This window comes from Haliaeetus albicilla, chromosome 4 (genome assembly GCF_947461875.1).
Source record: "Haliaeetus albicilla chromosome 4, bHalAlb1.1, whole genome shotgun sequence".
Lineage (NCBI taxonomy): Eukaryota > Metazoa > Chordata > Aves > Accipitriformes > Accipitridae > Haliaeetus > Haliaeetus albicilla.
Genome location: NC_091486.1, coordinates 19,342,599 through 19,359,452, shown reverse-complemented (window position 1 = coordinate 19,359,452; position 16,854 = coordinate 19,342,599). Strand labels below are relative to the sequence as shown.

General features: G+C 38.1%; 1 protein-coding gene across 1 annotated transcript in view; it reads left to right on the top strand.

The window, feature by feature from the left end:
- ITGB6 (integrin subunit beta 6) overlaps positions 1 to 16,854 on the top strand; it is a 58,721-nt gene that overhangs the window by 23,645 nt on the left and 18,222 nt on the right. Inside the window, exons 5-11 of the mRNA XM_009921686.2 lie at positions 343 to 422; positions 3,133 to 3,337; positions 4,265 to 4,511; positions 5,388 to 5,553; positions 6,111 to 6,272; positions 7,007 to 7,102; positions 12,505 to 12,594. Of these exons, the coding sequence (XP_009919988.1) occupies positions 343 to 422; positions 3,133 to 3,337; positions 4,265 to 4,511; positions 5,388 to 5,553; positions 6,111 to 6,272; positions 7,007 to 7,102; positions 12,505 to 12,594 (1,046 nt within the window). The remainder of the gene's footprint in view (positions 1 to 342; positions 423 to 3,132; positions 3,338 to 4,264; positions 4,512 to 5,387; positions 5,554 to 6,110; positions 6,273 to 7,006; positions 7,103 to 12,504; positions 12,595 to 16,854) is intronic.

The window sequence follows — 16,854 nt, the reverse complement described above, 5'->3', positions numbered from 1 at the left end:
GATTGTGTTGGAAATGTCTTACCTGCACCATACCAGAAACACACGTAACACTTTATCAGGTGCGCTGGAGAAAACAAGTAACATGTTCTCAGTGAATGCCATCCATAAAGCATGCAAAAGTAAGTATGTTAATTGCCAGCAATTGTGGGATTTGAATTTTATGAGAGAGTTAATCTTCTACCAATAGAAATACCATTATGAAGGAATTCTAGCAATAATCCTAAATATGGCTAAATGTGTGCATTTTTCACCTCCAACATTCTCTAAATGACAAGATTCTTCATAAATTGAATGATTAAACACATTATTAATAGTCTTTTATCTTCTTGGATTTAAATTTAGGGACCTGTTCTCAGGAAAGTGCAGTGACTTGTGAAGATTGTTTGCTTTCCGGACCACACTGCGCTTGGTGTTTTCAAGAGGTAGAGTAAATGATAAAAAAAAATTTCAAAGTAAGACTTGAAGTGTTTGTAGTAGCTCTGAGTGATGAAGTATTGACTTAATTGGGTCAGCCCGTGGTTTTGTAATGCATGCAGTGCTTAGTGAAGCCTTCCTGGGGATCAAAAGTGGAATTCAATATAGACTTTATTATTCATTGTTGTTTTTTAAAAAAACCAATCTTCCTCACGTAAGGCAGTGTTATTAGAGGGGCTCAGGTCATCAGCCTGAGGGCTGACTCACCCACAGCACTGATGATGAAGCACCAGACATCGAGTCAGAGACCAGACTGCATCTTACATATTACATGCCAAGCCAGGCAGTGTAAACAGAAGGTGCTCTAGTCAGTTTGCATATACGAATGGTTAATCTGTGGTTGATTTTAAGTATGATGATAGTGTCAGTTTTATACTTTGTATGATATAGGTGTAAGTGTTTTGGCTAAAACATTGGGCTTAAAAAAAAAATAATCTGGATTTGTTTCCTATATATCTGTTGCAGACTTTCTGTGTAACTGTGGGCAAGTCACTTAAGATCTCTGCTTTTAAAACTTTCACTGGTAAATGATGCTAAATAATATCTCCCTACATCACAGTAAATATTCTAGCTCTTAGTTCATTAATGTTAGCAAGATAGTCAGCTATCACAATTAAAAACTTGCCAGAAATAATAGAGAAATAAAATAAGTCTTTTTCATGATAGTTTCTGATTTACACCTTTGCTGTTAAAAGTATTTCTTGCTTTTTTGAATAGCAAAATGATACCTAAGATGGGACTAACATGCTGCTTTATGAAGTAGCTGACAAAGACCAAACAGCACTTTTTTTAAAAAATCAGTTTGCAAAAAATGTTACTATGGCAAGAAAACCCCACCCATATTAGTGTGTTTGCAGTAGTTTTTATGTTTGTACTTAGCAACCAAAACAGGATTTTCTTGAAATGAAATTTGATCATGTAATTTTGACTACTGCCATGTAGTTGAAACACAATTTATTGATTTAAAAAAAAAAACAACAAACAACTGTGGAACTATTGAAAACTTCAGAGTAGTAAAAATGATTTTTTTCTTTGTTCAGAGGCTAATTCACTTGTTTGCTACAGAACAATACATCAAGAGTGTAAAAGACGTAGGAGCTTTAGTGTCAGAGTAAACACAAGTGCCTCCAAAGAAACCACTGTTTTCTGTAGGATAAAAACACAACTTGCAATTGTATTTGAAATATGAGTTTGCCTCTTCACACATGTTTTGAAAAGCCAGCAACTCAAAGTGTGTAACTAAAGGAGATGATATGGATCTCCCTGTGAAAGTTTTATAATGGTACGTGATCTTTATGCACACTGTATTCAAGAAGCAGTTGGCGAGAGCTTCGCCTGAGCAAAGACATCAGATTTGGTCTGAAGAATAATAAACCACTGTTCCCATCAGGTGTCTCAACATTGCTTCCACTAAACTGCATAAAATCACTGATAACTTTCAGGCATGAGGGGTGACATTTTGGCGGAAAGAAGGGTCCCAATTCTGGTTTTAATAGGTTTAAAGTAAATCTGGTTTGCTTTGGATGGAAACTTTTTCAGTGACTGGATTCAGAGAATATTTGTGGCTTAATGGCTGAACCCCAGGTTGCTTGTCCAAATCCAGGAGAAAAGGGCAGCCCTGTGGTATGGGCCCATGACCATCAGCCAGGAACTGAATGTTTTGGTGCTGGTTCTGCCAGGCATTGCCCAGGTTTTGGTGAAAAGGTCTTGCAGGCCAGAGCAGTTTCCAGTTCAGGAGGCAGCTGCCTGATTTTGAGGATCTAAACTCTAGACATAGCTCTAGGAAATGGCAATAAGGCACAGAAGCCTCTTTGTAAAACTAACCATTAACTTCACTGCTACGGGGGGATAGTACCTACCCTGCATCAGTGTTGTGGAAAGGAATGCATATCAAGTGCTTTGAAACGAGTAACAAAAATAAACTGCAAGCTATCCAACTGATACTGATAGGCTTGTGATTTCCTCTGGATAGGAGAAGGTCAAGTAGGACACTGGGACAAACATAACCAGAAAGACATGGACATGCCAGGAGCCCCACCGGTGCTGGGGACCGAGGGAGGGAGGCTGGGGTTCTTGCTGGGCACCAGGCAGAGTAACAAGGAATTGCTACCTGCTTCAGGGAACACATTAAACAAGTGTTGAGGAGAAAGAGTAGGTCAGAAAAAAGCAGGGAACACTGGGTACTGCACCATCAGTTTGTCACAAAATCTGTAGGAGTTCATTATCTACGAGACCTCTTCTGTTGTTAAATGATGTTGTTCCATCAGCAGTTCAAAACTGTTTAGGAAAGACTGATGAATTTGCGGCATAGTCCTGTAATAGAAAAACCAGGGGCTCATAGAGGTTTTGTGTTATTACTCCCAGTACTGCGAGAAGCCAAATGCAGTGAGTGGCACAATTCCCATTCCCCAACAATAGAGCAGTTTCTCCCAGGATGCCAAATCGGTGTAAGTTACATTAATTATACACCTGTGCGACATGATCCATGAAGGGCAAATTTAGATTTCTGTGCCTCCTAGATCTCTTTCTGCACTAGTTTGCACTAACTTGCACCTTTGTTTCTGTTCCCTGCATGGGATTGACCTTTCATCAGCCAGGTGCTGGTGGCTGGTCAGTAAATAGATTTAACTCATCCCTTCCTTCTCCCGTTTGCTTTAGAATTACACAGACTCAGCTGGAATTCATGGGAGGTGTGATACCCCAGAAAACCTTTTGTCAAAAGGATGCCAGTTGAATTTGATTGAATTTCCCATTTCAGAAGTAGAAATTCACAGAAACAAGCCCCTAACACTAGTGACCCAGAAGAACAATTCTGATGTCACACAGATTTCTCCTCAAAAATTAACTCTAAGGCTGCGACCAGGTAAGTCACTCAATTCATAGATGTGGGGATATTTTTTTTCAGCCAGTTTGATATACTGAAGCTTCTCAGACTGAATGGTCTAAAAAAATCTTAATAGAATAAAGATTAAAAACCTGTGTTGAGTCCAAAATTATTTGTTGACGCATCAGATGAAAACTGGGTTTGACAGAGTTCAAAATGCTTTCAGAAGGGCAGGGTACCTCATAAAAGTAAGGATATATTTTTTTTAGTTCTTTTATTCTCTTGCCATTGAGGTGGCAGGGAGAGCATGGAACTCCCTCCTACCTCCCCAGCCCTGCTCCTGTGCCTCTCCCCTGCAGGTCTGGCAAACAGCGTATCTCAGAGGCAGCATAAAATCTTGCTTTGAGGATTTACGAGGTACCAGTGACATTTATGGAAACACTCCAGACTTACTTTGGGGTCCTTGAGATATGAATTTTTCCTGGAGAAAATTTGGAATAAAGAAACGTACGAGACACCCAGTTAGGTCATATTGTTGTTGGAACTGAGAATAAAACCTGTGTGTACACTCAGGTTTTCTTTAAATTTCTAAAGTACATGGTATGTCCCATAAGTGCTACCTTTAGTTTTAATTAGCTTCATATCTAAATTTTCTAAAGCTGCATATTGCTGAAATGAATTTATCATATTTTTTTCAAATTATAGCAATCAGTTGTAACTCTCTGTTTATGGCTCTACTGAAGAAGACTTTAGAAAAGAACAACTAGAACTGCTTTTAATCTTTCAGACCACTGTTTGAGATTTTTGTTGACAGAGAATTTCTGAAGTTATTTTGTTAATTCTACTGGTGATTTAAAATACTAAATAATTTTCACCATATATGTAAGTTTATGAAGAGATTGGCATTACTCATAACTTCTGTGTAGAAGTGCTAATATGTATCCCATTTTCCCATGACCTTAATAGGACATGAAGAAACAATACAGATCAAGGTCCGCCAAACTGAAGATTATCCAATTGATCTCTATTACCTCATGGATCTTTCCGCCTCCATGGATGATGATCTGAATACAATCAAAGAACTGGGTTCAACTCTTTCTAAAGAAATGTCAAAACTGACAAGCAACTTCAGACTGGGGTTTGGATCTTTTGTTGAAAAACCAGTTTCACCATTTATCAAAACTACAGCTGCAGAAATAAACAACCCTTGCAGGTAGGCAGGGAAAATATGCACATCTGTCTGCATGCCAACATTAAATCATAATATTAATCTTTAGGATAAAATTCAATTCAGCAGCTTCACTAGAACCTCTGCCCTCTTCCAGCTGTGAATGAGTCAGGCTGGGAAACAAGATTTGTTTCTTTTAGTTTTGCACTCTGATCATTATTCTGTTGAGTCTTATGTTATTTGGAGAGAGGAATCTGGGAGTGATTAATTTTTTAGCTTTTGCTGCTAATTACAAATGTGCTTAAGGGGTTAACAGGCATGCAGAATAATTATGTATTTTTCTTTAATTTGCTAGAATATACATATAGATTATATATAAGAATTTTATGACATCGCTATACTAAGCAGGTGCAAACTCAAACCCAACACAGAATAGCAGTTTCATTTGCCGATCAGTGTTGTTTTCCTGGGTTTTTTTCTCCCTTAAGGTCTAGCAGTATCCCCCAAACCCAGGCTGCCCTAGCCCTTTCCTAACCTAGGTGGAGGAGAAGCTGTGCTCTGCAGCCTGAAGCAGGACTGCAGCAGCTTGGTGGTGCTCTCTGAATGTCATTAAGGGACTACAGATCTTAATGTGCTTCTGAGTATGAAAACAAGGCGCAGCAGGGAGCACGGCAAGGACTGCACGTTGTTAACTGGCTGAATTACTCTGCTCTAGGAGGCGTTTCCCAGGCTTTACACAGATGTGTTTGCATTGCCCACCTCACTGGATGCTCTTTGATTATCTTACATTTTTCACTACATCTGTCTCAGACACAGAAGAGAGATACATAACCAAAAGCGAATCCAGGCAGGCCTGCAAAGTTGCCATTGTAGTGATTTTTCATTCTGTATTATCCATAAACTGTCTCACTTATCTTGTAGAAGTGTACCATACGAGTGCTTACCCACCTTTGGATACAAACATGTTTTGCCACTAACAAATGATGCTGAAAAATTCAATGAAATTGTGAAAGGACAGCGAATCTCTGCTAATATAGACACTCCAGAGGGAGGATTCGATGCAATTATGCAGGCAGCTGTTTGCAAGGTACTTGAAACTTCTAGGTATAATATTAATTATTCTGTATATTTACCATTTCTAGTGTTATATTTCAAAGTGTTTATAGTGTTGTATTTCAAAGCAGCAGATCATTATTTTTGAAGATTTTTTTAATGCAGTCCAAGAGCCTCATTAGATTTGTGTGAAAATACTTTTGGCTGTATCAAGTAAAACATGCATATTGCAGTATTTTAGTGTTTCTTCTAATTGCCAGGGATAGAAAAAACCCAACTGTATAATTACTGGGTCTGTTTTCTTGATTGTTTTTTCTTTAAATATTTTTCTATTAACTATGTTTAGAGTAGTAAGCAGATTGACATGAACATGGCCAGCCCATGTTATTAAACACAGAAATGGGGAGACGAAATGTTAGCCAAAGACAATGCAATGAACATCATTTCTTAAGAGATGTTGTGATGTTTTTGACACTCCCTTGAAAATTATTCCCTTAATTTATTTTGAGGTGCTGTTCTCCACATCTTTTGCTGCTTTTCTGTACTGTAAGTGCAATACAGCCTGCTAAACTAATGTATTTTAAATGACAGGAAAAAATTGGATGGAGGAATGATTCTCTACATTTGCTGGTGTTTGTGAGTGATGCGGATTCCCATTTTGGGATGGACAGTAAACTGGCAGGGATTGTTATTCCTAATGATGGGAACTGTCATTTGGACCACAATAACGAGTATTCCATGTCAACTGTTCTGGTAATTTACTATGAATTTTGTACAACTCTCACATTCTGGAAATTTAAATACTAACATGAGCAACTTAGAAAACAAATGAAAGTATACCTTTATCACTGAAATGTGTAAAAGTTGGGGAATCCAGATACTTCATGTAATCTATTTTATTTGTAATTGCACATTTCAGTAAAAAGACAACAGTGTGTTAGTATGGAGTTAGGACAGATTATAACTAGGAAAAAAGAAAGCACAGATCTTATTCCTGCTAACCAGAAAACACATAGAATGGGACTGACTAGTATTTCCTTCCTTTCCCTGTAAGGGTATGAATTCAGGAGGAGTTCAGGAATTTGTAGGACACTGTTTGTGTAGGAGAACTTACTAGCTTAAGATTCAGTGTTCAAAAATACCGAATATATACACTATGGTGTTCAGTGTAGGACAAATACCCAGTTGCTCTGGTGCAGTGTTATTCTTTGGATTATATATATATATCACAGATGCTACTGAGCCAAGTGTCCTAGTATGGAGGCTGGCACTGTACATTTCTCAGAGAGGTTTCCTTAAAAACAACATGAAGAAATTATATACACTATCTTTTATTTTGTATACATGTAGTGCCTAATTATAGTTTATACTCTACAGAGAATGCAGTGTTAATTATGATCATTTGGATGTGTGTTTCATGGGAGATAATTAGCAACTGGTTGCACAGGAAAAATGGATTGATATGGCTCTCTTCTGTTTGCTTGCAGGAGTATCCCACAATTGGACAATTAATTGACAAACTTGTGCAAAACAATGTTCTATTAATTTTTGCTGTAACGAATGAGCAAGTTCACATATATGAGGTGAGCAAACTAAAATGTTCAGTTCACCACTATTTGTTTTAAAGTTCACAACTTCTCACAGCTGATACAGTAATTCTAGTACTAAGGACTGAATTCTGCAAGATATTTATATAATAAAAATAGCTAGGAAGTTATATATCAGAGGAAGTCTCTTTTACTTAGGAAGAGCTTCTTCATGTATTGATTTTGATGTTCTTGTGTAGCTCTTAAATTTGATTTCAAGTTGAATCACACTAATATTTTAAGTCAAGGATCATCAAACTAAGCATTGCTAAACTATTCAATGTAATCACTATGATTAGCCTTTTTGTATTTTATAAGGCTAGAGAAGGACAGTTGAACCTTTTCTTACTTTTATAAGACAAGAATACCTTATGAAAAAGACACTTGTCTTCATGCTCAACTCTGAGATCATGGGTGTTGTTTTTTTCAGCTGACCTGAGAGTTTTATTCATTTTCTCTTTGTTTCTATGTCTCTTTCCAGTGAGACAAATAGGAAACTAGCAACAAGATTAAAACCACAAATCATGATGGACAAAGTCCTCTTCCCTCATGTATCGTTCCTCATGTCTACTGAGGGCAAACACTTCATTACAGGAATTTTTGACATTAGGACTCGCAGATCCTGTTCTGTGAAGTCATTTCCTGCTCTGTGAAGTCATGCCATGGGAAATGGGAGCCAGGAGAGAGGGGAGAGCAGAGGAGCAGTGGTTGTGGATATGCAAAATCCATATTATTAATAAATTGAGTATCATTCATACCTGCAGCTCCATCAGTCACCTGTGCAGGCACCTGTTTTCATCCTCCACAGATAAAAGCCCTCCTGAAGCCCTGTGCTGCTTTTGGCCTGTTGGATATTCCAGCTGTGAGCTGAGGCAAAGCCACCAACAGCTGCTTAACTGCTTTTTGCGGTGAACATGAGAAAAGCCCTCTGAGATAAAATAAGAAGGATATTGGCAATTCTTATGTCCTTTTCTGTCCAGTCCTGCTGCTGGGAAGAAATCTTCACATATAAAAAGAAATTCTGGATAAGAATTCAGTGAGGATAATAAGAGGTTTTTCAGCCTAAGCTTGGCTGCCTGGCCACATGCTGCTGCATGAAGGGGGACAAGGGGAGAGAAATTGTGCCTCCAAATTTATTCAGTTTGGTTGACAGGGAGTCAATAAGTGTGATCCTCCTGATACAATAAGCTTGGCTTTCCAAAGGAAAAACCTTCGCACAGCATTCCTCATTAAAAGCCAAAAGTAAAGGACTAAGAAGAGAGGTGCTCCTCTGGTGTGATAACCACATAGAAAAGAGGAAAGAAAGAGTAGGGGAAAAGGTCCTATGCTGCAGCAGAGAGAGCAGATGGGTCCTTGAGGTACTCACCCGTATGATGGTTTTCTATTTCTATCCTGTGAGTAACCCAGGGAAGACGCCCCAGTGCTTCTGCAACCGATTCCAGCTGTAGAGGTGTCTCGAGTAAGACTAATACTCCAGGTGTTTGACAAAAGTTACGAGTCACATCCTTCATAAACTGATTCTCAGCTTACAGTCTTGACAAGGGAGGAAACACTCTGCATCTTGGAGCACTGACTGCCTGGCTTTTAAAAGACTGTATTGAATACTGAGCTGAAGCATGAAAATCTAGAAAATTACAAATGCAGTGGGATGCTATAGTCATAGCACAGATTAGTTAAAATTTGCACATTAAAAAACTTCTACTAAATCTTATTATTGCTCAACAATTTCTTAGTAGGGGCCCAATTAATGACAAATGAAATCTTTTCCCTGATTTTAATAGCAGCTGCATAAATAGGGGCTGTTCTAGGAGGTAGTTTGGAAGTATGTCTTTGATTTACAGAGCCTTATTTTGTCCAAAGAAACTTTTCTCTCACTGATGGCATTATATTTTCCCTTTGAAATTGCTGGTGGTCACTCTCAGAGTTGGCCAACAGTGTTCTTATCGGGGGGGTTCTATTTCAGTATCCCTGTGTCAGTGTTATACCAGTATCAAAGTTATCAAGTGGCACCCTTTGTTCACTGGGAACACTAAATGAAGATTTATAGCTAACAAAAAATGCAAGCCATTGTTAACCCAACAGGGGGAATGGTTTGTTCTTGTTACTTTCTTTGTTAGGAAAAAAAGTGCAACTATCTTCTATCTTGTAGGGTGTATAGTAATACCATTCAATATATTCTATCTGCCGCTTTCATCTTTTAATACTGCTTTCTGTCACTTATGTGGATAGGTATAGTTGTTATGGTCTGCTTTCTGTCCTGTAGGTGATGTGGAAAATCAGTCACGGCAAGTACAAAAATCATATATAAGTCTGTCTCACAGTGCAGTTTTTCCACACTACAGTGTGCTTTCAAGGGTATATGTAGGACCTGCAAACAGGACAATAGTGTCATGTTTTCATCTGTGTGATTCAAAGTTGTGATATAAATGTAAATAACCAGGTATCCATGCTTAAGTATGTGAAAAGAACAAAGCAAGACAATGAGAATTATTCTTGTGTTAAGGCCAGTGCTCAGGTAGCCTGGAAGAGCTGGGAGAGGACCCTAAACTGGCACTTGAGCATCACCATTAAACCACTCTTGTCTTGGTGTTTTACTTCTTTTTAAAAGCCTCAGTAATGGAGATTCTGCAATATCTCCCTCAGAAAACCCTCCCAAACTTAATTATCCTTTGAGGTTGAAAGCCTCTCCCCAAATATCTCATCTCAAATCTACTTGAACTCAGCATCTAATTATATCAGACCCCAAAATTGACTATTGCTATTTATAATTCACTTCTTGGGGACAAACGTACATTAAAATGACTGTGAGGACTTAGGAAGCACCTCTTTAAATAGACTTGATAGATTCCATTATTCTTAAGTGCAGTGTTCAGACTGTCAAATATATATTTTATATTTCTAGCCCTGTATAATCCCCAACAATTTAGCCCCAAATAATTCAGTCATTTAATATTCTTGATCCTCTTCAACAGAATTTTCAGTTTATCCACTTACATGTATGTGTATTATTATCTAACACAAATATTACGGATTGCGCAAGCACAGAATACGGATGCTTGTAACATAGCTGGTGTTAGTTTTGATCCTTCCATGCAACCAAACAGCTACTGCACAGCAATCTAAAAGAGGGGGAAGGTTTAGGTCTGGTGGTCTCCCTGACCACAAGAACTTTAAAAGCAGTCAGGTGGAAACATTTGTAAGACCACCCAAAATTAAATGCAAGAGAGGGGAGGAAGTTCCTTACATGGAGCCCTGATTATCCGAGATTATTTATAAAAAGGGCTATTTTTTTCCCCCCAAAAGGCATTTTAAAATATATTCATATATGTCTAGCTTTTTACATCATTAGTCTCAGCTGACTCTTACTAAAGCAGCAGGGAATGTTATTATTCTAGAAAAGCTATTAACTCAAAAAGTGTCCGTGAATATTGCAATAAGAATGATATTTTGACATACTGTGTAAATCTTATTTTGGTATAAAAGAAAACACTGGTTTTTAAGGTTTCATGAAGTAGTTGTTATTATTGTTGATATTATTTTTTTTCAAGCAGAATTCTCTAAAAATGTATTCAAACTTAGATCAGGGAAAAGTATCCCTCTCTAACCCTGACTAGGCAGAGCTTCTTTGGAAACAGAAATTGCTCTTTTTTGGACAAATTATTTCTTTTTATATCACAGGAGAATACAGCTTGAAAATTGGTTTTTCAGGCTGCATTTCACTGCTGAAAATTGAACTAAAAATACTCCAGTCTCCACATTTGTACAGAATTTCAAATGATTTTTATAAATTTGGCATAGCACACTATTTATGATGAAAATTCTTCTATCATTTACACTGCTAAAAGTTAGACATAACCTCACCGAACTCATATATAATTGTCAAATTTCACTAAAATGAATCAGAGTATCTCTATAAAATGGCAGTTCACCTTTTAATGAATATTTGCTAAAAGACTAAATTCCATGACATCCTTTGGATGTTTTACAATACTAGCACTCCAAAAGCACCAGTCTGCCTCACCTGGTTAATGGTTAAACAGAAATATTTGCTAAAAGGTAGGGTTTAACCAATGGACTGGAGATACACACTTAGACTGGGCTTGCAACGTCATCCTTGTATCACCATGCAGAAAATTTTTGTTCAAAGAGGAAAGATAAAACGAAGTCTTCAGAACAGTATATCCCTGCTGTTTGTTTTGCATACCACAGATTAAAGGGTACTATACTTTAAATTCCAGGTTTATCGTCTTTTCTTATAATTATCTCCCAAAAGGTCCACGTGTACAAAATGCAGAGTTTCAATATTCTAAGAATCCTTGAGAAAGCACTAATCACAGGAGGAGTCAGGAATGCAAAGTCACCAGCTGTAACATAAAATGCAGTTAATCCCACTGATTTACAATAGCACTTTAGAAATCTAATGAATGATAAGCGTTCCATACATAATATATAAAGTAATCACAGGGCTTTTGGAGATGTGAAGAAGACGGATATAAGGGTATCAAATTATCCATGTTTATTAATAGCTCTCTGGAATTCTTTTTTAATTAAAATAACAGCATTGATATGATAAACTGCAAAAGAAAATGAATGCTACAATGTGTTTTTTTAATGATGAACACTTACTATTTTCCAAAGGCATGGGTACAAGCAAGAGAAGTTCATGTAGTTAACAATCAGGCAAGATAAATTTTAATTAAGCATCTTTAAAATCTAGCTGCTAGATGTCATGTTAGTCTCACAATGCAATTTAATGCAAAAAACAAAAGAAAAATCATCACTGAAATAAATCGTTAAATGGGCACTTTATTATTAACATAAAATCAACATACAATCAATCGTAGCCACAGACCACTGGGATACATGTGCGGTGTTACATCAAACATAAACTAGCAGCAGTTTTTTAAGGGCCTTTGTTCAAAGTTCTTGTAGCCCTTAGTTTAAACTTCTTAACTTCTGTGCCCTCGCTAATCGGAATTCAGAATGCTCAGTTGCTACTGCTGTTATTGAATGTAGAGTCTAAGACTCTCAAATAGTACAGCAGCAGTAGAGCAGCTGAATCTGGTTTTGGTTATTTTTATTAGAGAAAAACACAACTGTTGAGAGAATATATCTTCCTTCTAAATTTGAAAAATTAGTGCTGAAAAATACTATAGTATGAAACTTCCAAGCACGCAGAGGTGATTTAGCAACATATGTCCCATTAATTATCAGTGAAATTAGCACTTTTCATAGGACTTTTTCAATAAGGTGTGTGTTATTGAGTCTGCAAGAGTCCTCGAAAATGTCACTATTATTTATTTTAGTTGGCTTCAATGTATTTTGTTTTTTTTCCAGATGGTAGCTTCTTGTCACATAGTCTTTTTTTTTTGCGCTTTAAATTCCTTTTATACTTTCAGAACTATGCAAAGCTTATTCCTGGAGCTACTGTTGGACGACTACAGAGGGATTCTGGAAATATTCTCCAGCTGATCATTGCTGCATATCAGGTAAGATGGTTATAATGTGTTTTCTTCCGGCATGTCTGTATTTTCAAAATTAGATTGCAATTTGAAAACAAGTGTCTTTGATTCTTTTGATGCACTGATTACAAGAACATCATTTTTTATGCTTAGGTACTGACCTTAACAGGAAAAGTTCTATTCCCTCTGAGGATTAAGTGAGCACAGAAACAAAATTCCTATAACCTTTTGTCATTCCTTAGTGCTGCTGTAATGCTAAATTCACAGCAGTGTCTCATCTGTCTTGCTTTCTTCATAGTCCTGTATTTCACACCTACTCTTAAGCCTTCTTTAATATAGATATTCAGGTCTCCCAGTTCAATACCTCGACAGGGACTCAACTCTCTTCCCATCAGTAGTTGTCACCACAGCAGATGTACAATTGCTCTGCAGGAATATCTGGGGGGAAAAGCACTATCCTGTACTCAGTGCTCTTCTCTGCTTTAGCAATTTGTTGCTGCCCCTGTGAGGCTGTTCTGAGGTTTTTAAAAAGCATAACACAGGAGCCAAAATGGGTTTGTTTAGATAATACCAAGACTTGAATGTGTTTGTTTAGATAATACCAAGAAATACTGTAAAGTTGACGGGAACATAAACACAGCGCTGCTCTTCAGAGATTTGTTTGTAAAATGCATCCTGGCTGCCTGGTTCTCTTCTGTCAGGGGAATGTTTTTAGACAGCTTTACATGTCTTTACACAGATATCTTAATTTACATATATGCTAATATACCATAGATTTCTCTCTTCCATCTCAGTCCCTTTTTATTAAAAACCTGCTCTACCAGTTGGCTACAATGCCAAATAATCCTTTGCAAATAGCTTCTGTTTCTTTCCTTATATTTTTTTTTCTGCTCCTCCTCCTATCACCTGAATGAGATGATCATCATTATGCCCAAAATTATTTTGGTCTTGATGATAGGAAGGCAAACAAAATTCTTCTAACTCTTATAACTCTTATAAAAGCAATACAATTGGTGAGTTATGATTTTTTTAATGAAATACAAAATACCGGAAGATTCTCTGTCCTATGGAAAATTTAATAAGCTGAGAACTTTAAGGTTAATCTTGGGAGTCTACAAATTGTAATAAATATGAGGGAAATCTTTACATGGGTGAAGCTAGGGCTGAACATCCAGTGGCACCAGGATATCAGTTCTGGAGCCCTACCTGTTGTTAGCCACACCTGGTTCCTATCAGGATTTCCTGAGGCTGGCACTCTAACATATAGACAGAAGTTCCTGCATTTAACAGCTGAAATACCATTTTGTTGTCCAGTAAGTAATGGAAAAACATAAAATAATTGTCCCAGTGCTGTGTCCTGATGCCTTTGCTATAACATTGTGTTAAGCGCAGAATGGTGCTTCCTCTAATTGCCATGTCATGGCACCTTCTGCCTTGCTGGAACTTTGGAAAGGTGAAGAGTGCATCCTTGCCTGTCTGCTTATGTAGCTATTGTCCACGATTATTTTTTTTCTACTCTCCTTTTTGAACCTGCTGATGTTTTCAGTCCCCATTGCCTTCTGCGGCAAAAAGGAGTTCAGCTGCACTGTATTAAGATACATTTTTCTTTTTTCCCATTTTAAACTACTCCCTATGCTTTAAAGTTTCACTGAGCGCACCTTCGTTCTGGTGTTGCAGGGTTTGCTGAATAACAGCTCTGCATTCACCTTATCTTCATGTTTTCACAATTTCATAGTATTTTGTGACTGAGACACCTTCTACCTCCCAATCTTCTCTCCAAATTGGACAGTCCCAGCCTTTTCAGTCTCTCCTTGGTTGCTCCATCCCCTTGGTAACTTTAGGTGACCTCTTTATGCTCCCTGACTCCAATGAGTCCTTCCTGAGATGTGGAGTCCAGAAGAGCTTGCAGTACACGAGACGGGGCACACTAAGGTTTATACAGAGGCAAAATGATGCCCTCTGCCCTGTTCTCAGCACCCTTGCTTGTGCCGGCCAGAACATCGTCGGCGTTTTAGCCGCTGCATGCTTTGAGCAGATCATCTCCCAGTGCTGTCAGTGGTGACCTCGGTGTGGCTCCCGAGTTGGTTTGGCTGGTCCTGGTTTCATCCGTCCTGCAGGCAGGGATTGGAGGGGGTCCTGAGCTCAGTGCCCGCTCCCCCCCTGCAGCAGCAGGAAGGCGGCTGCAGGAGCAGCGCTCCTGTCTTCGGGCCAGAACTCGTCATGTCCTCGTTCGGGTACTGCGTGCCTCTACCATGCGCCAGCGTTGCTCATCGGTTCTGAAAATCCCACGTACGTTACAAGGTGTACAAAGTGTACAAGTAGCAACATGTCACAGTCAAAATTTCCCGGAGCCCATTTTATTACACATAACCTTAAAGGTTAACAATCTTGTTGCTTCACGATTGAAAATCTCCCAAGCAGGAAACACTGAAAACCACCTTATTTAACATAAGTGAAGACATCTGAATTTTTTTGGACTGGGAAGGGGGAAATGAGGGTAGACCTACGGTTAAAAATCACATGCAAAACAGAAGATCTAATTCCATGATTGTCACAGACTTTTCGTGATACTCTCAGCAGTGTAATTCAATGCCTGGTGTCTGTTTCTTTACCCACAAAAAAGAATAAATAACTATTTGCCCCCCCCCAAGAGTAGAGTTAGGCTAAAGCTTTTAATGCTTTTAAAGTGCTTTCGAGTCTTTGCTTGCTGTACAAACACAAGGTTTGCTAATACCATTCACCATGTGGTGCTATGCAAAAGCTTCAGAATGGAAGTAAGCAAGTTAAGAAAGTCTGAGCTGTCAAAATATTTGTTACAAGGAGTTCTCGTGTTCTTTCCAAGTATGACTCATTTTCTTCTGTAAGCATATTTCTGCCTGCTTTGTTTAACACTGAATTCTGCATAACTTTGTATTGCAGAGCTGTAGGCTACAATGCTTTGTGACAGATATCAGGCCATTTGCTTAAAGTCATTCCAGCATTTTAAAATTTCAGGAAAATTCCACTCTTTTTTTTTTTCCAGTGCTTGGTCCTTTCACTTACAGAAACATAAGAATAAAGAAATAATGTGTTAAAAAAAGACAGGTAACACAAGGGGACGACAAATGTTTCTCTGTGAATGGCTTAAAGGTCACTAAACTGTCCACTATTTGTCCCCAAACTATGGCCTGGCAGCTTAGTAGATTTAAAATACCATTAAAGTCCTCACAGATACAAAGATCTAAGAAACTGGAGTTTGTCACAGTTCATGTGTTCATTTTCAGTGGTGTAATGTGCATATTATGTCCTCTTACAACAGCAAGGCATGTTCAAATGACCCAGTACAGACACCAGGATTCAAAGTAGCGTGACTTGGTGTTCAGCAGTATTTAATTTTCTCTCACAGTTGCAGTCTATCTGAGCCTTGAAGTTTTGCAGCTGGTAAAAGGAGGACTACTTGGTGATATTTCCTGTAATATTAGCACATACCAACATTCACAGTTTTATCTAGAGATTTGCTATATTTGGTCCTTTTGTGAGAGCCCAGCTATTAGCTATTATCTAAGACTATCTTCTTTGTTTCAATAGCAACATAAGCACCTAACTCTAAAACAGATGTGAAGGGAAAATTGGACACATCCAGAGCTACCAACATTACCAACCTGATGCCCAGAGCACAGTTTTACTGCTCTGGTTGCCTGCTGGAAAGACCTCTGGGTATTACATGAATACGTCTCTCATGACATGTGTTGCTTTGCTTTACTGACAAGGTTTTCTAAATGAAGAGACGTTTAAAAAACACCGCACCAAACACAACCATAAAGACAAATTTCCAGGGCATCCAGGACATGTACAAAGGACAAGGAGTTGTTGTCTATGCAGGTTTATACCTATTCTACTTTTAGTTTGGTTTACCCCGCCAGACCTTTACTCCAATGAGTCATCCTGATGCCTTTACTAGAATGACTCACTGAAGTAAGGTCAGTGAGCTCCTCATGCTCTGATTGAAGTGCAGGGGGTATTTTGTAAAGCAATTAAGCTCGAAAGAGCACAAAGCCAAGTCAGTGAGACTTTTGCTCAGTAATTGCTAAGGTACTTTTGAAAAATTTCCATCTACCAGATCCACAGTCCAATGAAGTCATAGGGAATTTCCCCATGGTCTGCCATAGGCTTTGGATTAAGCCTAAGTTGTGTAAGCAAAGTTGCTATAAAGTATTTTAAAGAGTAAAATATAAAAACCTGGTACGAGAGAGTTCAGTAAGTAAGTTTTTCATTTAAGAAATGAAAGTTTGATTGAACAGATCAATT